Source organism: Elephas maximus, chromosome 11 (genome assembly GCF_024166365.1).
Source record: "Elephas maximus indicus isolate mEleMax1 chromosome 11, mEleMax1 primary haplotype, whole genome shotgun sequence".
NCBI classification, from domain to species: domain Eukaryota; kingdom Metazoa; phylum Chordata; class Mammalia; order Proboscidea; family Elephantidae; genus Elephas; species Elephas maximus.
The window spans coordinates 77996200-78019824 of NC_064829.1; the positions used below are offsets into that span (position 1 = coordinate 77996200).

The 23625-nt window shown below is 37.3% G+C and overlaps 1 protein-coding gene across 5 annotated transcripts in view; it reads right to left on the minus strand.

Moving 5' to 3' along the window:
• RTTN (rotatin) overlaps positions 1–23625 on the minus strand; it is a 206373-nt gene that overhangs the window by 111498 nt on the left and 71250 nt on the right. For all 5 annotated transcript variants that reach the window (XM_049899910.1, XM_049899909.1, XM_049899908.1 and 2 more), the window contains 5 exons: positions 9456–9552; positions 8719–8787; positions 8225–8413; positions 7322–7561; positions 4850–4994 (listed from right to left, as the gene is read on the minus strand). In XM_049899910.1, coding sequence (XP_049755867.1) covers positions 4850–4994; positions 7322–7561; positions 8225–8413; positions 8719–8787; positions 9456–9552 — 740 coding nt within the window. The remainder of the gene's footprint in view (positions 1–4849; positions 4995–7321; positions 7562–8224; positions 8414–8718; positions 8788–9455; positions 9553–23625) is intronic.

The window sequence follows — 23625 nt, forward strand, 5'->3', positions numbered from 1 at the left end:
AGGTTGCCACATCTTTGTCCCCTGGAGTGGCTGGTGGGTTCGAACTGCCGACCTTTCAGTTAGCAGCCGAAGAGTTTAACCACTGTACCACCAGGGTTCCTTAATTCTACTTTATCAAACCCAAAACCAAACCCACTGCCACTGAGTCAATTCTGATTCACAGAGACCCCACAAAACAGAGTAGAACTGTCCCGCAGGGTTCCCATGGCTGTAATCTTTACAGAAGCAGACTGCCACATCTTTCTCCCAGAGTGGACCGCTGGGTTCAAACCGCCAACATTTTGGTTAGCAGCAAAGCTCTTAACCACTGCACCATCGGAGTTCCTTCAATTCCACTTCACTCACCCTTAAAAGTATTATCATTATTTATAATGATAGTGATGATCATATTTTTGTAGACAAAATAAAAAAACTTTCCAAAGACAGTCTTGATACCACACAAAGTCAAATAAGTAAATTTAACTATACCAAAAACTCTTTTGTAAACTGCATTAAAATTATACTACAATCTCCTAGATGCCTGTAAAACTTTCATTTCCATTTCATTTAACTATAAATTATAAAATATACATCAGCACCCAGGATACACCACAAAATTCAAGATCATTTACAGTTTTGACTTATCTAGTTTGTTGTTAGGTGCCGTCGAGTCAGTTCCGACTCACCTATGCACAACAGAACGAAACACTGCCTGGTCCTGCGCCATCCTCACAATCGTTATGCTTGAGCTCATTGTTGCAGCCACTGTGTCAATCCACCTCGTTGAGGATCTTCCTCTTTTTTGCTGACCCTGTACTCTGCCAAGCATGAGGTCCTTCTCCAGGGACTGATCGCTCCTGACTACATGTCCAAAGTATGTAAGACGCAGTCTAGCCATCCTTGCTTCTAAGTAGCATTCTGGTTGTACTTCTTCTAAGACAGATTTGTTCGTTCTTTTGGCAGTCCATCGTATATTCAATATTCTTCGCCAACGCCACAATTTAAAGGCGTCAACTCTTCTTCAGTCTTCCTTATTCATTGTCCAGCTTTCACATGCATATGATGTGATTGAAAATACCATGGCTTGGGTGAGGCACACCTTAGTCTTCAGGGTGACACTTTTGCTCTTCGACACTTTGAAGAGGTCCTTTGCAGCAGATTTACCCAATGAAATGCATCTTTTGATTTCTTGACTGCTGCTTCCATGGCTGTCGATTGTGGATCCAAGTGAAATGAAATCCTTGACAAATTCAATCTTTTCTCCGTTTATCATGATGTTGCTCATTGGTCCAGTTGTGAGGATTTTTGTTTTCTTTATGCTGAGGGGTAATCCATACTCAAGGCTGTGGTCTTTGACCTTCATTAGTAAGTGCTTCAAGTCCTCTTCACTTTCAGCAAGCAAGGTTGTGTCATCTGCATAACGCAGGTTGTTAATGTGTCTTCCCTCAATCTTCCTGTCCCGTTCTTCTTCATATAGTGCAGCTTCTCGTATTTGCTCAGGATACAGATTAAATAGGTATGGTGAAAGAATACAACCCTGACGCACACCTTTCCTGACTTTAAACCAGTCAGTATCCCCTTGTTTTGTCCGAACAACTAACTGCCTCTCGATCTATGGAAAGGTTCCTCATGACCACAATTAAGTGTTCTGGAATTCCCATATTTCTCAGTGTTATCCATAGTTGTTATGATCCAGTCAAATGCCTTTGCATAATCAATAAAACACAGGTAAACATCCTTCTGGTATTCTCTGCTTTCAGCCAGGATCCATCTGACATCAGCAATGATATCCCTGGTTCCATGTCCTCTTCTGAAACCGGCCTGCATTTCTGGCAGTTCCCTGTCGATATACTGCTGCAGCCGTTTTTGAATGATCTTCAGCAGAATTTTGCTTGCGTGTGATATTGATACTGTTCTGTAATTACCATATTCGGTTGGATCACCCAGGATACACCACCAAATTCACAATCATTTAATTTACAGTTTTGACTTATCTAGTTGCAGATATATAATTTAGCTATATTTTAATATGCACAGTGATTTTTCTTATAGTCAAACTAGCTCAATTATGTCATAGATTTTCATGGATTTCTAAAACAGAAGCCCACTATATCTATTTTCACAAGTCAATAAAGCATAATTCCCAGAATACGACTCTAATCAAAAAGATTATTTTAGTTTATTTTTAAAAAGAAACAAATGAGTAAAAAGATTATTAAGTTATAAAGAATTTATAAAACAAAAATTGATTTGAGTTATTGAAAAGGTCCTTATCAGAGAGATTTCTTTAATAATATTTTAATATCCATCTCTAAAATATTTAAGCACATTTAAAACCTATAAAAAAGAACTATAGTGACATTAGGTTTTACTGTTTTGCTTTATTAAAAAATGTTCGGGGAAGGGGGAGTGAGAAAAAAGTTTAGAAAATAACTGCCTAATAACACTTCCTTAGTTTTATTTCAATAATTAAAAGATGAAAGAAAATAAAAGTACTTTGAAATCATCTCTGAGAAAGTTAACAGAGACCAAACTTTACTGAACAATGAGTGTATGCACTTTGGAAGTTCAATCCTTTTATTAAGGACTCAATAAATGTATGCTTGTCTCTCATTTGTGTTATATTTTTCTCAGATTTATCATGTCTTCTTAACTTTAAGGTATTACTTGCCATACATACAGAAGGCAATGAAATTCACATATAAATGTTCTCCCACTGGACTACTGTTCTATAATTAGTGCCACAAAACGAAAATAAAGTTAATCTGGAAAAAGTAAAAATAGAGAAAAATATAGAGAATAAAGTTTGTTATGGAAAAGTTTGCTGTAAGTTAAAAATGTGGTTCCTGAAGAACACAGGCACATCAAAGGAACCTATTACAGAGTCCAATCAAAGAGCCATGTACATATAAGAAATTAGTTTATGATTTAAAAAAATAAAGGTGGCAATTCAAATCAAGAAGCAATACACGATATTGAGAAAACTGCCAATCATTTGAAAAAAAATAATCTTCACATCAAAAGAAATTCCAGATGAATAAAAAGATGTAAACAAAAATAAAGCCTTAAAAGTTATAAAAGGAAATATGGTGTTGTTTACTTAAAACTTTGGAGTGGAGAAAATCTAAGATACAAAATCAAGAATTTATAAAGAAAGAAACTAATAAATTGGACTACATAAAAATAACATGGCAGTGGATAAAACAAATAACCTGTCCTCCTGAGGCCTACATTCTAGTGAGGGGGCGGTGAGATAGACAGAAAATGAACAAAGATATTCTTCAGGTGGCAGTGATAAATGCTATGGAAGAAAAGAAAAAAAAAAAAAAACTGTCTTGGTCATCTAGCGGTGCTATAGCAGAAATACCACAAAGAGAAGTTTATTCTCTCATAGTCCAGTAGGCTAGAAGCTCGAAATGAGGGCGCCAGCTCCAGGGAAAGGCTTTTTCTCTCTGTCAGCTCTGGAGAAAGGTCCTTGTCGTCAGTCTTCCCTTCATCTGGAAGCATCTCAACACAGGAACCTCAAGTCCAAACGACGCGCTCTGCTTCTGGCACTGCTTTCTTGGTAATATGAGGTCCCCACGTCTCTCTGCTTGCTTCTCTCTTTTATTTCTCAAAAGAGATAAGCTTAAGACACTATCTAATCTTGCAGACCTCATCAGTATAATTGCCACTAATCCATCTTGTTACATCATAGTGATAGGATTTATAATATACAGGGGAATCACATCAGAAGATAAAATGGTAGACAATCATACAATCATACAAGGGAATCATGACCTAGCAAAGTTGATAGATATTTGGGGGGTACACAATTCAATCCATGACAAAAACTGAAGTAGGATAAAGAGGCAGAAAGAGACAGGGAAAGAGAAATGCCATATTAGATACGACAGTCAGAAAACGCTTCTCTGTTTAACCAACACTTGAACAGAGCACTGAATTCATTGTGGGAGTCAGCCACACAAACACTCACGGGAAGAGCATTCTAGCCAGAGAAAAGGAAATGCAAAGGCATTCAGGTAGTTGAGAATGACATGTTTGAAAAGCAGACCTAGAAGACCAATAAGCAATACTTGCATAAGTGATAAATGATATATGTAAAAATATTCATAGCAGCATTATTTATAATAGCAAAACACTGAAAACAACCTTTATATCCACAAATAGAAAACTGGTTAAAAAATGAATAATGTTGAAATCAGTTATGATTAAATATATACTCTTCTGTTAATCTTTCCCTCCCTCACTCGTCTCCATCCATACTGTCCTCCTGGTTGTTCCTCAAACAAGTCAGAGACTCTCACCTCAAAGCCTCAGCACTTCCTGTTGCCTGTGCCTCGAATCTCTTCTTCTCATGCATCTGCGTGGTTGGCTTTCTCACCTCATTCTCGTGTCTCCTCAAACGTTCCCTCCTCAGAGAGGCCTTCTTTGGCCGCTGCATCTAAGGTAGAACCCCTGCCACTTGCTATCCCCTATCCAATTTTATTTTTCTTCATGCATTTATTTATTATCTGCTCCACCACTAGAAGGAAAGCCTCGTGATGGCTCCGCTACCTGCCTCTCCACATTCCAACTGGAACATCCAATGAGATCCTCACGTTAAAATACAGTCATATCAGAAAGCTCGCATACAGGTTTTATTAAACACCAAGATCAAAGGTCTCATTCATTCTATGGAATTTTAATTTAATAAACACACAATCATTTCAGGAAGGCATGTTGCTATGAATCATCTATGGCAGTATGAGGGTTACTTTAATAAGCATTATCTATATAAAAATTATCCTTTTCCATTATATATTATTAATGATTTTTACAAACGAATCACTTATCAAACCTAAAATCCAAATTCCTTAACAATACTTACATGTCTGAGAAGTAAATCTAGAATCCAGTTTAGAAGTTCTATTGATGAATTTTCCCTTCGTTCCTTCATTAATTTATTTAAAAAATGTATGACATCTATTAACAGTTTCTCATCTTCAGTGCAAGCAGGAAGCACTTGTAAAAACCTACAATAAAGAAGGCAATAATCATGGTTTCCACCTCTTCAAAATTCACGTTATCACCATTCATCATAGATTCAAACATTCAACACATCTTCCTGAGCATGCTATTTCATGAGACACAATGCTAGGTGCTATGAAAAACACAAAGGTAGAGGAAACAAGAATCTTTCTTCCAGATGGAGAAAACATGTGCCCAAGTCACTAACTAAAAATAACTGGAAATGATGAGTACCAACAGAGGAAAAAAAAAATTTAGAATATTGCCAAAGATGTACAAAGAACAAAAACATTGCCTCTAATTGCCCAGGGAAAGTCGCTTCTTCCTGCTGGAAATTTCATCGTTCGGTGATAAGAAGAACTAGTATTTTAAATATATTTCTAATCAATTAGGAAGAACAGGATAATAAAGTAGAGGTGGAAAGGGTGGATCTTGCAAGGAAGTGGCTAGAACTTGTATAAACAAAAACACCAAATACAGGAAGGATTACCTGTTAGGTTCAGAGAAAGGAAGTGAACCAATTTTCTGAGGTTCTTAAAAGAAAAACTAGTTTAAGACAGCCAGACAATAAGAAAGCTTTTATAAAAAAGAGAAAATCAGTTTGGGAAATTTTTTAGAAAGGCAATCCAGAAGAGGTATAAAGAGATTCAATTTTACCTGTAACACTTAATATTTTTATTTTTTAAAAATCTATCTAAAGCAAGAATACAAAGTAACAATAATGCTAATAAAAATATCCAGTATTTACTGAATTCTAACAATGTGCCAGGCTGTCCTAAGGACTTTCTAAGCATTTTCTCAATCTTCAAAACAACCCTTGGAAGTGGGTCTCTCCACTTTACAGATGAGAAAACTCGGGCACAGATCAGTTACATAAGTTTCCCTGGTCACATGGCTTGTATGTGTTAGAGTACAGATGCTAACCTAAACAGTCCAACATAACACAGAGCTGTATTATGCTCTATGTGTTAGCAATATGGTGTTTGCCCTATTATTCTTTAATTTTCCCCTATTTAAAAGTCCCACCTTCCCAAAATGACATTCAGCTGAGAAGGATGGCAGTAAATTTACATACAATATTAGCTTTAAACTTAAAATATTCCTTTGAAAAACAAGAATTTATCAAATTTACTTAACCTGCACACTTTACTCCTGCATCAGTTAAAAATGTTTAAAAGCAGTAGAGGACTAATAAATATTTAACTGGCTTGGTAGCTGGGGAAGGGGACAGCTGATTTGTTGTGTTTGTCAATTTCCTTGGTGTAAATATCCCCACCATAGCTGATTTCAAGCCACCAACGTAACAAGTAGTTGTATTTCCAAAATACCAGGATACAACAGATATAAATAACCTAAAGAGCACAGATAATAGTGAGACGTTGTAAAATAATTAGAAAATGATGAGGTTTGTATACTGAATATCTTTGCTGCTGTTCATACAGTTTATTTAAGTTTATATAATTTAATGTTTAATAATGGCTGTATTTAACAATCAAATTACAAAAATACTGAAAATTCAACCATCAGTTCTCCTGTAAGGTAGTAGTACCTGCTAGGGTCTAGCACAGAACAAGAAAAGCCTAATGAGACATTCCAACTGTAAAAGCTAAACTAAATAAAGGAGTTAACATTTTGGAGACTCAAGTAATCTAACATGTTGAAAATTGCACATTTTAGGCTTAATAGGAAAGTTATACATGTTAAACTAAGGTCATATGGACACCAAGATGAAAAGCTGCTTGTAGGGGCTGCTTATCAGTTGTGTTTATTTCAAATGCAGCCACTGCTACCAGTACAAAACATTCAGGTGAGAAGTTAGGGCCTTTCCAGTAGGTGCTAGAGGACCTACGCATAGCAATCAACTTAATGAAATCCAGAAGAAAAAAAAATGAGATAATATACCTAAGAAAAAAGCAAAACAAAACAAACAAGTCTGCTACAGGTATACCAAACCTAGGAATCAATCCACTGATGTCTTAACTCACTTTTAACACAGGCAGGAATAAACCTGCGGTTTGTTTCATCCATGTCTTAGCCTAAGTACTTACTTTTGTGAGATAAGACAACAAACAAAATTTTCTAGGATAGGATAACAAATAAAATTGCTATAAACTTATTAAAATACAGTGATAAAGTTTTTAAATTCTTTCTTGCTGTTATTAGATTTTTATTGCAGACATTAAAAATCCTGGAGTTTTTCCTATAAGAAAGAACATTTCTCTCATAATAGCCATAGTGAGAATACACATTCTCATCTTCAAAGATGTGGAGATGAACCCAAATACAACTCAACTGAGTTCTTTGAAACTGGCAGCAATGAGTTTACACTGACCTGTTTAGTGCTGTGTGCCAAGCCAAGGACTTCAAGGTAACCCCACATGGGCCACTGCCACTCTTTAAAGACAGTCTGTCATTCAGAAGATAAAAACTCATCCTAGTGACAGCAGCCCTGACTTCCCTGTGGGCCGCTGCCCGAACAATGGAATGGAGGCAATCCTGCAGCCCACTGGCTGTGTGTGTTATCTTCAGAGTAAGGCTATCCTCTGCGGATAACTTCAATGTACCTAAAAATCTTAAAAATAAAAAAAGAGAGAGAGAGAGAGAAAGCCACATAAAGCTGCTTAAACAAAAGCTCCCACACATTTTTATTATACAATAAACTCCCTCCAAAAAATGTGGCTTATCTTCATTTTCTTTTAATTAAAGGCTGACTCACGGCAGATCAAAAACTGGTATACATCTTTAATACTAGAGCTTTACACTAGCATCCCAAGTGTTTATGTAGACTTGTTCCTACTTGTAGAAATACAAAACATTTTTATTCGTACACAAAAGTGCTGATAGACTAAAATTTTGTTTAAGAAATTCTAGATATTCCAAAATAATTATCATTATCATAGTAATGATAACAATATAATATGTAATAATTATTGACTTTTTACTCTAATCTAGAATACCGTTCCTGGTTATTTACATTTATTAACTGGCCAAACTTTATATAATAATCTGTAAAACAGTACACAATATACAATGCTTTTTAATTTGAATTTCCTTGTTTGACTCATTTTTTACAGTAATAAAAACATGTAATCTTTAACACAAAGTAAAAAATTAGAATCTTCAGTTAAAAGCAGAATCCAATAATGAGTGCAAGAATGATTTAACCTGAAGAAAAGGCAAAGTCTACCTCACTAATTACATGTGAATGCTTTTTCAACTAAGCATAACATCTTACTCTTGGATTTTAGTTTCCGAATTCATTTGGTTCAACAGATTGTCAATCCCATGATGCCATGACAGGTTCCAAGCTACTCTTAACATATCTGACACCGGCTTCAAGGCCAAACAGTCAGCAGATAAAGGCAAGACTATGGAGTTCGGACTCACAGCATGATGGCCACGGACATGCACTGGGAGGTGATACCTAAGAATATGGATACAAATAATTGGAGACTTTCAAAGTCTAGGGTGAAGAGCATGCAGGTGTTAACTGTACAATTGAATCTTTCTATAGATTTGAAGAATATCAAAATTAGAATTTGGTGCTGTAAATATGCTGGAGGCAAGGTAAGGGAGGCTTACTGAAATCACCAAAACATCATCATGAACTTTGCATAAAAACACTATAAATTATGTGATTTAAATGCTAAATGAAAATTGTGACAACTTACAGATTTTCATTTCCCTTTCCATAACCCTTCAAGAAAATCAGAGAAATACATACTTCACCTTCTAATAACTGAAAGAGGCAAACTGAAGACTGATGGCGAAGAAGATTTACTGGAAGGTTTAACAGACCTATTTCATAAGGGAAAAGCAAAAGGAAAGAAACAACTGAATAGACCACACTTGTGTCTAGCAAAAACAAATTGCTTCAGTTCCTTGACAAACTCAAACCAAGAGGCACAACTGGTTTCATCATTAAGTATACTTATGGCACAGTCTGCTACTACCTGGATTTGCTTATTAAAAGTAAAAGGGTGCCTTTTTAAAACGAGTCTCTATAATAAGCATTTGGGTTTATAACGTGGCCATGGCAGTGGCAGGTGAACTCTTTGGGGCCCCCTACCACTAAGCTTGCTCAAGACCTGTGTTAATTAGATATTATCATCCTAAACATCTTCCCAAAGATGCTTATTTTTTACAAGAATAATCAAATATTAAAGAGAAAAGCGCACACAAAATTAAGGATATATACTAAAAATTTATTAAAATCAAAACACTGTAGTAATTTTTAAATTGTATACTTAGAAGTGTTCAGAAAGAAAATTTCAGGGTGACCTTTTGAGCAAATGGGTTTTTTAATACTGCTTACTCAAACTAAAAAGCATACCATGTAAGTCTAGCATGGAAAGCATAATAGGCCTCCTAAGTCAGAGATTTCAACGCACTGCTTTAAGATTGCATCAGAAACCTTAGATAAATATTTTTAAGAGTAAAAGACTTTCAAAATTCTCACAGCTCACCATATGTCCATTCTTGATACTTCATCAAATAATAGAAGACAAAACAATGCTCCTACTTCCGTCACAATAGCACAATCTTCATGGAATATCAAAGAAACTGAGGAATAAAAAGAAGCATGACTTTAGGAAATGTTTTTCTTCTAAAAAACAGGCTTCAAATTAGAAAATCCCTGAACTTCCTGAAACTTCTGCAGAGATAATCTTTTAAACCTTAAACCGAAAATATTCCCGACATCTTCTTAAACCAAATAATAGTGAACAATGGTCCAAAACAGCTTAGTTAGACACATCATGCCATCCCCCTACAACAGAGACCTGAGAAACCAAGTGAAACAGATAAAGATGACAATCCTGGAACCCTGAGCACTAAAAGGAATGATGAACTAGATCCAAGACAGTTTGGGAGGAGAAATTGAACAAAAACAGCAAACAAGGAGTGTTATAGCTCAGAGGTGCCCTGCCAGCAAGCCTGCAGTAGCATGGCCATCTTGAGACAAAGGGAACAGCAACCCCACGTGAGAAGCACAGGAAAGAAACGTCACAGAATTCCCAACAGGAAACAGAGAAACTGTGTAGACAAACTTAGAAACTGTGCAGCAAGGTGAGCAGGATAGGAACCGGATCTAAGAAGGGTAAGTACAGGAAAGCAGGCAATAACACCAGGAATGCTGGTGACCACAGAGCAGGCAGGGGGCCAGGAACCAGAGACAGGATCACTCACCAGTGGCAGTACCCAATCATCAGGGTGAGTAGCACACACAGAGTAATAGATCCACAGAGTGTCAGCCGAGGTCCCCCACCCAACCAGACTCCAGACAGCCCCACTCCTCCTCGTATTAGGTTGGGGCAAGGTCCCAATTTCCGGCTGCAGCCTACATAAGAGTGCCCCAGCACTCACACGTGGTGACCAAAGGAGCACGTTCACATTCCCCCTGCCCCGCTCTCCTGGTAACCAACGGCATGCATTCCTCCACCACCACCACCACCCTGGCCACCAAGGAACCACAGTAAAAGCTCCTTTCCTCCCTTAACCAGCCCTGCCCCACCTGAAGTTGGCAACATATATCTGCCCCACCCACCACGCCCTGCTGCCCCAACCACTAGGCAAACAGCAGTGTGTGCTCCCACACCACCAGACAGCTGGGAATAGTGCATACCTGCCTCACTTATTATCCCCCTGCCAACCTACCACCTGGCAAGTGGCAGCGCACACTCCCATACCACCAGAGAGATGACTGGCAGCACAGCATGCCAACACCACCTGCCGTCATGCCCCTCCACCGCTCTGCCCAGTCAGCAGCAGTGCACACTCCCGTACCAACAGACCAAGAACTGGCAGCAGTGCATGCCCACCCTGCCTGCCTGCCCATCCCCCACCCCCCATCCCCCACCCACCCCCCTATCCTGCACCCCGTCCACCCAGTGATCAACAACATATGTGTGCTCCACCCACTATCTCCCCCTCCTGCTGTCAACCCAACCATCTGGCAATAGGTGGCAAGTGCTCACGTGCCGCCAGACCAGTGATCAGTCATACACACCCACCCCGTGGCCCTGATATATCAAAACAAAAAAATTAGGAAAAAATACACACAATAAGTAGATAAATATATAAATAAATAACACCTTAATGCCTCAGAGACAGCAATAACAAATGATCTGAAGAAATCAGGTAAGTGAGCAAAATAAAGGGTAAAGAAAGCCTTCCAGAGGAAGAAATGATAATAGAACTACCTGAGAAGGAATTGACAACAGACTTAAATTTAAGATCCTCAAAAACATCAAGGAAAATACAGAAAAAGCCTTACAAGAATTCAGGAAAACAACACAAGAACAAAATGACAGATTCAATAGATAATTAGAAACCATACAAAAGCAACAAGTAGAAGCTCAGAAGATTAACAAAAAAACATCAGAAACAGATAACACAACGGAAGGGCACAGATATAGAACTGAATCAATGGAAGAAAGAATCAACAAGATAGAGGGCAAATCCATCCATACTAATGTGAGGAAAGATCAAAAAAATAATGAAGAAAAATAAAGAAACCCTAAGAGTTATGTGGGACACCATAAAGGTGAATAATCTATTCATAATAGGAATTCCAGAAGAGGAAGAGAAAAAAAAGTACAAAGAGAATTTCTGAAGATATATTGGCAGAAAATTTCCCAAACATCATGAAAGATGAGAATGTTTCCATCCAAGAAACTGAAAAAACCCCATATGGAAGAGACCCCAAAAGAAATTCACCAAGACATATCATAATCAAATTTCCAAAACCAAAGACAAAGAAAGAATTTTGACAGCAACTTATGAAAAATGAAGTATCACTTAAAGGGGCACCGATAAACTGATTTCTCATCAGAAACCATGCAGACCACAGGGCAATGGTATTATATACATAAAATCCTGAAAGAAAAGAATGGCCAACCAAGAATCATATATACAGCAAAACTATTTTTCAAAAACGATGGCAAAATTAAGACGTTCCCAGGGTGCAGAACTCAAATTCACAAAAAAAGACCAGACTTAATGGTCTGACTGAAACTGAAGGAACCCCAGAAGACACGGTCCCCCGACTCTATGTTAACCCAGAACTAAAACCATTTCTGAAGCCAACTCTTCAGACGAAGATTACATCGGATTATAAAACATAAAATAATACTTGTGAAGAGTATGCTTCTTAGTTCTAGTAGATACTAGAGACTAAACGGACAGCTCCTGTTTGGAGGCAAGATGAGAAGTAGAAAGGGAAAAGAACTGGTTGAATGGACATGGGAAATCCAGGGTAGAAAAGGGGAGTGTGCAGTCGCATTATAGGGATAGCAACTAGGTCACATAATAATATGCATATAAATTTTTGAATGAGAAACTAACTTGAGCTATAAACTTTCACCTAAAACACAATTTTAAAAAAAACAAAAAACTAAGACATGCCCCGATAAGCAAAAATTAAGGGAATTTATAAAAACCACAACAGCCTTACAAGAAATATTAAAGGGAGTCCTTCAGAAAGAGAACCAATGACATCAGCATTTATAATAATGCCTTCATTGTCTGTTGTAATGAATATGGGCTTAAAGTTTGTTTATCTGAAATTATTATTGCTACTTCTGTGCTCATTTAGTTACTGATTGCTTGATATATATATACATATATTTTCCCTTCTTTGATTTTTAACTTGTTTTTATCTTTGTGTCTAAGGTGTATCTCTTGTAGGCAACATATTGAGGAGTCATTTTTTTTTTCTTATGTATTCTGCCATTGTCTGACTCTTGACTGATGCATTTAATCCATTTGCATTTCATGTGATTAATGAAAGATAATGAATTCATTGCTGTCATTTTGTTGTACTTTTTTGTGGTATTAACAGTGGTTTTGTTTCTCTTAATTCTTTGTGCTTGTTCTTTATGTATATGGATTTTGTTTGTATCCCTTGTTGTTTTTGTGTTTATGAGTCTTTTTGATTTTCTTCTTTATTTTGGTGATTAGATTTACTGATTTTTTTTATGGTTACCCTGAAGTTTACCTTTATCCTCTTTGCTTTAAAATAATCTGTATTATCTTGAAATTCCCTTGACTTCCTTTCTGTTTGGAAGTTCTATAACTACACCATTTATTCCCGCTTTTTTGTTTTGAAGTTGTCATTGTTTACAGCTTATCATCTCTAGTTCCCTATACTTTTGTAGCTTTATTTCACTTTTGTGAAACCTTTATCTCTTGTGTGTTTTATCTTAGGTTGTCAACTTTTGTGAGGCCTTTATCTGAGTGGGTATCTTGGTGATGCTGTTGTGTGTTTTATCTTAGGTAGTTGGCTGATGTCATTGGTTCTCTTTCTGAAGGACTCCCTTTAATATTTCTTGTAAGGCTGTTGTGGTTTTTATAATGACTAAAGGGTCAATTCGCTAAAATATAACAATAATATTTATGCACCCAATGACAGAGCTCCAAAATACATAAAATAAACTCTAACAGAATTGAAAAGAGAAATAGGCAGTTCTACAATAATATTAGGAAACTTTAACACACCAATTTAGATGATGGACAACTAGAACGAAACCCAGGAAAGAAATCTATGATCTAAGTAACACAATCAACCAACTCAACCTCAAAGACATATACAGAACACACCATCCAACAGCAGTATAATACACATCCTTCTCCAATGCATGTGAATCATTCTCCAGAACAGATCACATTCCAGGCCACAAAGCAAGCCTTAATAAATTCAAAAACATCAACATAATACAAAGCATCTTCTTTCACCATAACACTATGAAACTAGAAACCAGTAACAAAAAGAGCAAGAAAAAAAAAATGACATACCTGGAAGCTGAATAACACCTAACTTAAAAACTACTGGGTCATAGAAGAAATTACTAAAAATTTCTTAGAATCAAATGAGAATGAAGACATAACATACCAAAACCTCTGGGACACAACAAAAGTAGTGCTCAGAGGAAAATATGTAACAAAAAATGCACACATCCCAAAAAAGAAGGTCCGAAATCAATAACTGACACCAACAACTTGAACAAATAGACAAGGAACAGCAAAAGAAATCCACAGTCACCAGAAGAAAGGAAATAATAAAGATCAGAGCAGAAATAAATGTAACAGAAAATAAAAAGAAAAATAGGAAGAATCAACAAAATTAGAAATCGGTTCGAGAGGACCGATAAAATTGACAAACCACTGGCCAAACTGACAAAGGAAAACAATGAGAAGATACAATAACCAAAATAAGAAATGAAATGGGCAACATTACAACAGAACCAACCAAGATAAAGAGGATCATAACAGATTATAAAAAACTGTATACCAACAAATTTGAAAACCTAGAATGGACAAATTTCTAGAAACACATTACTTACCTAAACTAACAAAAATAGAGGTAGAAAAATCTAAACAGACCCGTAACAAAAGAAGAAATTGAAAATCTCACTAACAATACTCCCAACAACAAAAAAAAAAAAGGCCCTGGCCCAGATGGCTTCACTGAAGAATTCCACCAAAAATTTAAAGGAAGTTGATACCAATTCTGCTCAAACTATCCCAGAACATGGAAAAGGAAGGAATACTCCCTAATTCATTCTATGAAGATACCATAACCCTGGTAGCAAAGCCAGGCAAAGGTATCACAAAAAGAAAATTACAGACCAATATCCCTCATTAATATAGACACAGAAGTTCTCAACAAAATTCAATCCAACAGAGTACAACACCATATTAAAAAAATAATACATCATGACCAGGTAGGATTCATACCAGGGATGCAAGAGTGGTTCAACATTAGGAAAATCAATCAATGTAATTCACCACATAAATAGAACAAATTAATCACATGATTATCTCAGTCGATGCAGAAAAAGCATTTGATAAAGTCCAACATCCTTTCTTGATAAAAGCTCTCAGCAAAACAGGAAGAGAAGGGAAATTCTTCAACATAAGGACACATATGCAAAACCAAAAGACGACATTATTCTCAATGGAGACAGACTGAAAGCACTCCCGTTGAGAGTGAGAACAAGACAAGGATGTCCATTAACACCACTCTTATTCAATAATGTACCAGAAGTCCAAATGAGAACAATAAGGCAAATAAAGGAAATAAAGGGTAGCCAAATTGGTATGGATGAAGAAAAGCAGCTGACATGAGATTCTACAAGAAAGTTACTGAAACTAATAGAAGGCTTCAACAAAGCAGCAGAGCACAGGATTAACATACAAAATCAGTTGGGTTCCTCTACGTGAACAAGTAGAACTCCGAAAAGGAAATCAAAAATACAATACCATTTATAATAGCCTCCAAGGGTAAAAAATACCTAAGAATAAATCTAACCAGGGACATAAAAGACTTATACAAGGAAAACTACAAAACTAAAACAGATCTACGTAAATGAAAAAACATTCCATGCCCACAGACTGGAAGACTCAACGTTGTAAAAAGTCAATACTATCCAAAGCGATCTATAAATAAAATGCAATCCCAATCCAAATTCCAACATTGTTTAAAAACTAATCTCCAACTTCATAAGGAAGGAAAACTTGAACAGCTAAATTAATATTAAGTAGGAGGCCTAGCACTTCCCGATCACAAAACTTACTATAAAGCCACAATAATCAAAACAACCTGGCACTGGTACAACAACAGACACGTAGACCAATGGAAGAGAACTGAGAACCTAGAAGTAAATCCATCCACCTATGGGCAGCTGATCTTCGACAAAGCATCAAGGCCTATTCAATGGCGAAGAGAATCTCTTTAACAAATGGTGCTGGCAAAAGTGGATAACCATTTGCAGAAAAATGAAACAGGATCCATACCTCACACCATATACAAAAACTAATGCAAAGTGGATCAAAGACCTAAATGTTAAAGCTAAACTATAAAGTTTCTGGAAAATAACATAGTGGCAAAGCTAGGAGTCCTGATTTTGGGCATGAATACACTATCAAACACAAATAAAAATGCACGAAAAACAGAAGATATACTAGATAACTGGGACCTCCTTAATATTAAATGCATATGCTCATCAAAAGACTTTACCAAAAGAGTAAAAAGAGAACCTACAGACTGGGAAAAAAATTAAGGGTAACGACATCTGACAAGGGTCTCATCTCTCAACAACAAAAAGACAAACAATCCAATCAAAACAAGAACAAAGAACATGAACAGACAATTCATCAAAGATGACATTCAGGTGGCTAAACACATGAAGAGATGTTCATAATCATCAGCCATTAGAGAGGTAAATCAAAACTGCAGTGAGATACGATCACATCCTGCAAAAATGGCAATGATCAAAAAAACAAAATAAATGCTACCGAGGTTTTGGGGAAACTAGAGCTCTTACACATCGCTGGTGGGATTGGAAAATGGTATAACAACTATGGAAAACAGTAAGCACCTCTTCAAAAAGCTAAAAATAGGGAGGAGGGAGCAAGATGGAGGATTAGCCAGGTGCTTCCAGCGATCCATCTTACAACAAAGACCTGAAAAAACAAGTGAAAGGAGTATATTTGTGACAAGCTAGGAGCCCTGAATATCAAAGGCAAAGTCAGAAAATGGACTGAGCGGCAGGGGGAGGGTAAGACTGTTCAGAAACGGAGAGGAGTTGCCAGACCTGAATCACCCGGATCCCTCAGGCACCATTCCCAGGCATGATTGCAGTGGGCTGGTAGTAGCGTTTGCCAGCACGTTTCTCAGGGAGAAGCAGCCAGCTGCACAGCCTACTCACACCTCCAGAACCAAAGAACAGCGCTCTCAGCAAAAGCTAAGTACTTGAGGGTATTTTACTGTGCCCCCCACCTCCAACCAGGTTCCAGAGGCTGATGATTTCCCTGGGCCTGACAGGCCCTGTTGAGCACTGAGAACCATTCTCCCGGCCTTGTAGAAGGAATTCACAACTGGGGAAAAGGATAATTTGCCAGCTCTATGAACTGGGGGAGCTTAGAACAGAAGTGGCTCCTGTCCAGGCATAAACAATCCGTGGACTTTGAATACCTTTCTTTCTCCCTGCATGGACCTATGAGGGCTTACTGTAGTAGAATAGGCCCATGTTGGCAGACTGCAACTACTTCACCTGTGCGGTGGAGGGGTGGGTATTTGATATTTGACACTGCTTTGGCTATTAAACAGGGTCCTTACTTACCCAAATCAGGGGCATAAGGACTAGTGGCTCCACTCAGGTCGCCCACCCACCTACGACAGGGGTCCAAGGATAACTGGTACCTCGCAGTCCTTACAACCAAGAGCACTGATTGCCCACGGTCCGTCTGCAGAACCCACCAAGCTGTGCACTCTAGGGAACAGGGATAAGCTTTCCTCAGAGACACATGGGAGATGGATGTCAGCCCCATGCCTTCCTCAGAGCATGACCCCACGCTGCAATCAGATGCCAGTACCTACACCAATCACCGCAGCCCCTCTAAGACTGTAGTACAGCACACACTTGATGATCAGCTACCTGAATACCTGAGCTGAATTCATATAAGAAAAGTGAATGGACTCCTAAGCTGATATACCTGATAACAGCTCTAGCTATCTGGGGACAGAACGTCAGAGCTCCAAAGGCAAAATAATCAAATTAGCTCACTCAAGCAACCCATTTGGGCATATCAAAGCAAGCAGCTATGACAGAGTAAGCAAACATAAAATCCAAAACCCAGTGCCGTCGAGTCGCGATAAACTAATACAAAAACCTATAGATGACTCGGAGACAACAGTCAATATCAAGTCAAATAAAGAAACAGACCATGATCACCTCAACAAGCTCTCAAAACAAAGAATCAAGGGATCTTCCAGATGAAAGTGTCTTCCTGGAACTACCAGATGCAGAATACAAAAGATTAATATATAGAATCCTTCAAGGTATCAGGAAGAAACTCATGCAATATGAAGAACAAGCCAAGGAACATGCAGATAAAGCAGTTGAAGAAATTAAAAAGATTATTCAGGAACATAATGAAAAATTTACTAAACTGGAAAAATCCATAGACAGACAGCAATCAGAAATTCAAAAGATTAACAATAAAATTACAGAAGTAGACAACTCAATAGAAACTCAGAGGAGCAGAACTGAGCAAGTGGAAGGCAGAATTTCTGAACTTGAAGATAAAGCACTTGGCATCAACACGTTTGAAGAAAAATCCATTAAAAGAATTTTAAAAAATGAAAAAACCTAAGAATCATGTGGGACTCAATCAAGAGAAATAACCTATGACTGATTGGAGTACCCGAACAGGGAGGGAAAACAGAAAAAGCAGAGAGAATTGTTCAAGATTTGTTGGCAGAAAACTTCCCGATATCGTGGAAGATGAGAAGGTCTCTATCCAAGATGCTCATAGAACTCCACATAGGTAGATCTTAAAAGAAAATCACCAAGATACATTATATTCAAACTTGCCAAAACCAAAGATAAAGAGAGAATTTTATGGGCAGCTACGGATAAGCAAAAGTCACCTATAAAGGAGAGTCATTAAGAATAAGCTCAGATTACTCGGCAGAAACCATGCAGGCAAGGCGGCAGTGGGATAACTGACATAAAGCACTGAAGGAAAAAAATTGCCAGCCAAGAATCATACACCTAGCAAAACTGTCTCTCAAATATGAAGGTGAAATTAGGACATTTCCAGATAAATACAAGTTTAGAGAATTTGTAAAAGCCAAAGCGAAACTAGAAGAAATACTAAAGGGAGTACTTTAATAAGAAAATCAATAATATCAGATATCAACCCAAGACTAGAACACTGGACTGATCAGATGTCAACCCAGATGAAGAAATCACAAAAATATATCAAGATTAAAAAAATGCTCAAAACAGGAAAACAGCAATGTTATTATCTAAAAGAAGACAACATTAAAACAATAAAGAGGGACTAAGAAATGTAGTCATAGATCTTTCATATGGAGAGAAAGAGAAGGCGATACAAAGAAATAAAAGTTAGGTTTAAAGTTAGAAAAATGAGGGAAAATATTAAGGTAACCACAAAGGAGACTAACAGTCCTACTCATCAAAATGAAATAGAAGAAAAAAATAGAGACTCAGCAGAAACAAAATCAATAAGGAACAAGAGGAAAAGACAATGAATAAAGATTAACTACTCAGCACAAAAAATTAAGTGGGAAAAAGAAACTGTCAACAACACACAAAAAATGACATCACTAAACACATAAAAAATATAACCTATACATAATTATGCTGAACATAAATGCACTAAATGGACAGAGACTGGCAGAATGGATAAAAAAACATGATCCGCCTGTATGCTGCCACCTCAGACTTAGAGACACAAACAAACTAAAACTCAAAGGATGGAAAAAATATATCAAGCAAACAACCATCAACAAAGAGCAGGAGTGGCAATATTAATTTCTGGCAAAATAGACTTTAAAGTTAAATCCACCACAAAGGATAAGGGAGGACACTATATAACGATTAAAGGGGCAATATACCTGGAGGATATAACCATATGAAATATTTATGCACCCAAAGACAGTCCTGCAAGATACATAAAACAAACTAACAGCATTGAAAAGTGAGATAGACAGCTCCACAATTACAGTAGGAGACTTCAACACATGACTTTCAGAGAAGGATAGATCATCCAAAAAGAAGCTCAATAAAGACACGGAAGATTTAAATGGTACAATCAACCAACTTGACCTCATAGACATATACAGAACACTCCACCGAACGGCAGCAAATTACATTTTCTTTTCTAGAGTACATGAAACATTCTCTAGAACAGACCACATATTAGGTCATAAAGCAAGCCTTAGGAGAATCCAAAACACTGAAATATTACAAAGCATCTTCTCTAACCATAAGGCCATAAAAGTAGACAGCAATAACAGGAAAAGCAGGGAAAAGAAATCAAACATTTGGAAACTGAACAATACCCTGCTCAAAAACAACTGGTTTATAGGAGGCATTACAGATGGAATAAAGAAATTCATAGACACCAACGAGAATGAAAACATTTCCTATCAGAAACTTTGGGACACAGCAAAAGCAGTGCTCAGAAGTCAATTTATATCAATAAACATACATATGCAAAAAGAAGAAAGGGCCAAAATCAAAGAATTATCCCTACAATTTGAACAAATAGAAGGAAAGCAACAAAAGAAACCCTCAGGCACCAGAAGAAAGCAAATAATAAAAATTTTAGACCAGAATTAAATGAAATAGAAAACAGAAAAGCTGAAAGAGTTAACAAAACCAAAAGCTGGTTCTTTGAAAAAATTAACAAAATGGATAAACCATTGGCTAAACTGACAAAAGAAAAGCAGAAGAGGAAGCAAATAACCCAAATAAGAAATGAGATGGGTGATATTACAACAGATCCCACTGAAATTAAAGAATTATACCAGATTACTACGAAAAATTATACTCTAACAAATTCGAAAACCTAGAAGAAATAGATGATATCCAAGGAAAAAACCACCTACCTAAACTAACACAAACAGAGGTAGAACAACTAAATAAACCCATAATAAAAGAAGAGATTGAAAAGGTAATTAAAAAACTCCCAACAAAAAAAAAGCCCTGGCCCAAATGGATTCACTGCAGAATGCTACCAAACTTTCAGAGAAGAGTTAACACCACTACTACTAAAGGTATTTCAGAGCAAAGGACAGAATACTCCCAAACTCATTCTATGGAGCCAGCATATCCCTAATACGAAAACCACGTAAAAACACCACAAAAAAAGAAAATTACAGACCTATATCCCTCAGGAACTTATATGCAAAAATCCTCAACAGAATTCAACAACATACCAAAGAAATGATTCACCATGACCAAGCGGGATTCATACCAGGTATGCAGGGATGGTTCAACATTAGAAAAACAATCAATATAATCCATCATCTAAATAAAACAAAAGACAAGAAACACATGATTTTATCAATTGATGCAGAAAAGGCATTTAACAAAGTTCGACACCCATGCACGATAAAAACTCTCAGCAAACTTGGAATAGAAGGAAAATTTCTCAACATAATAAAATTCATTTATACAAAGCCAACAGCCAACATCATCCTAAATAGAGAAAACCTGAAATCATCCCCCTTGCAATCAGGAACCAGACAAGGGTGCCCCTTATTACCACTCTTGTTCAACATTGTGCTGTAGGTCCTAGCCAGAGCAATTAGCCTAAATAAGGAAATAAAAGGCACCCGAACTGGCAAAGAATAAGTAAAAGTATCTCTATTTTGCAGATGACATGATCTTATACACAGAAAACCCTCAAGAAAACTACTGAAAATAATAGAAGAGTTTAGCAGAGTATCAGGATACAAGATATACGAAAATCAGTTGGATTCCTCTACACCATCAAAAAGAACATCAAAGAGGAAATCACCAAATCAATACCATTCACAGTAGCCCCCAAAAAGATAAAATACTTAGGAATAAATCTTACCAGAGATGTAAAAGAACTATACAAAGAAAACCGTAAGACACTACCGCGAGAAACCAAAAGAGACCTACATAATTGGAAAAACATACCTTGCTCGTGGATAGGAAGACTTAACATTTTAAAAATGTCTATTCTACCAAAAGCGATCTATAGATACAATGCAATTCTGCTCCAAATTCCAATGACATTTTTTAACAAGATGGAGAAACAAATCACCAACTCCATATGGAAGAGAAAGAGGCCCCAGATAAGCCAAGCATTACTGAAAAAGAAGAACAAAGTGGGAGGCCTCACTCTACCTGATTTTAAAAAACCTATTATATTGCCACAGTAGTCAAAACAGTCTGGTACTGGTACAACAACAGATACATAGAGCAATGGAAAGGAACATAAATCCATCCACATATGAGCAGTTGATATTTGACAAAGGCCCCAAAACACTTAAATGGGAAAAGGCAGTCCTTCTAACAAATGGTGCTATCCACAAAAAAAGAAACAAGACCCATACCTCACACCATGCACAAAAACTAACTCAAAATGGACCAAGGACCTAAATATAAAATCTAAAACAATAAAGATCATGAAAGAAAAAATAAGGACAACATTAGGAGCCCTAATACATGTCATAAACAGTATATAAAACATTACCAACAATGCAGAAATGAAACTAGATAACTGGGAGCTCCTAAAAATCAAACACCTATGCTCATCCAAACACTTCACCAAAAGACTACCTACAGATTGTGAAAAAGTTTTTAGCTATGACATTTCTGGTCAGCATCTGATCTCGATATCTACATGATGCTGCAAAACTCAACTACAAAAAGACAAAACAACGCAATTAAAAAATGGGCAAAAGATATGAACAGGCACTTCACTAAAGAAGACATTCAGGTAGCTAACAGATACATGGGGAAATGCTCAAGATCATTAGCCATTAGAGAAATGCAAATCAAAACTACAATGAGATTCCATCTCACTCCAACGAGGCTGATATTAATCCAAAAAACACAAAATAATAAATGTTAGGGAGGTTGTGGAGAGACTGGAACGCTTATACATTGCCAGTGGGAATGTCAAATGGTACAACCACTTCCAAAATCGATTTAGCGTTTCCTTAAAAAGCTAGAAATAGAATTACCATATGATCCAGCAATCCCACTCCCTGGAATATATCCTAGAGAAATAAGAGCCTCTACACAAACAGATATATGCGTACCCACCATAAACCAAGGTGCCCATCAACGGATGAATGGATAAATTATGCTATATTCACACAATGGAACACTACGCATCGATAAAGAACAATGATAAAACCGTGAATCGTTTCATAACATGGAGGTACCCGGAAGGCATTACGCTGAGTGAAATTAGTCAGCTGCAAAAGGACAAATATTGTATAAGACCCTATTTTAAGAACTCAAGAAATAGTTAAAACAGAGAAGAAAATATTCTTTGATGGTTATGAGAGGGGAGAGGGGGAGGGCGGGAAGGAGGGAGGGAGCAAGAAGGGTTTTCACTAATTAGACAGTAGATGAGAACTATTTTAGGTGAAGGGAAAGACAACACACAACACAGGAGAGGTCAGCACAACTAGGCTAAACCAAAAGCAAAGAAGTTTCCTGAATAAACTGAACGCTCTGAAGGCCAGCATAGCAGGGTTGGGTGTTTGGGGACCACGGTTTCAGGGGACATCTAAGTCAATTGGTATAATGAAGTCTATTAAGAAAACATTTTGCATCCTACTTTGGAGAGGGTGTCTGGAGTCCTAAACGGTAGCAAGCAGCCATCTAAGATGCATCAATTGGTCTCAACCCACCTGGACCAAAGTAGAATGAAGAACACCAAAGACACAAGGTAATTATGAGCCCAAAAGACAGAAAGAGCCACATAAGCCAGAGACTATATCAGCCTGAGAGACCAGTAGAACTAGATGGTATCCGGCTACAACTGATGACTGCCCTGACAGGGAACACAGCAGAGAACCCCTGACGGTACAGGAGAGCAGTGGGATGCAGACCCCAAATTCTTGTAAAAAAACCAGACTTAATGGTCTGACTGAGACTAGAAGGACTGCAGTGGTCATGGTCCCCAGACATTCTGTTAGCAGAAGACAGGAATCAATCCCAAAGCCAACTCTCCAGACAGGGATTGGACTGGACAAAGGGATAGAAAACGATGCTGGTGAAGAATGAGCTTCTTGGATCAAGTAGACACATGAGACTATGTGGGTATCTCCTGTCT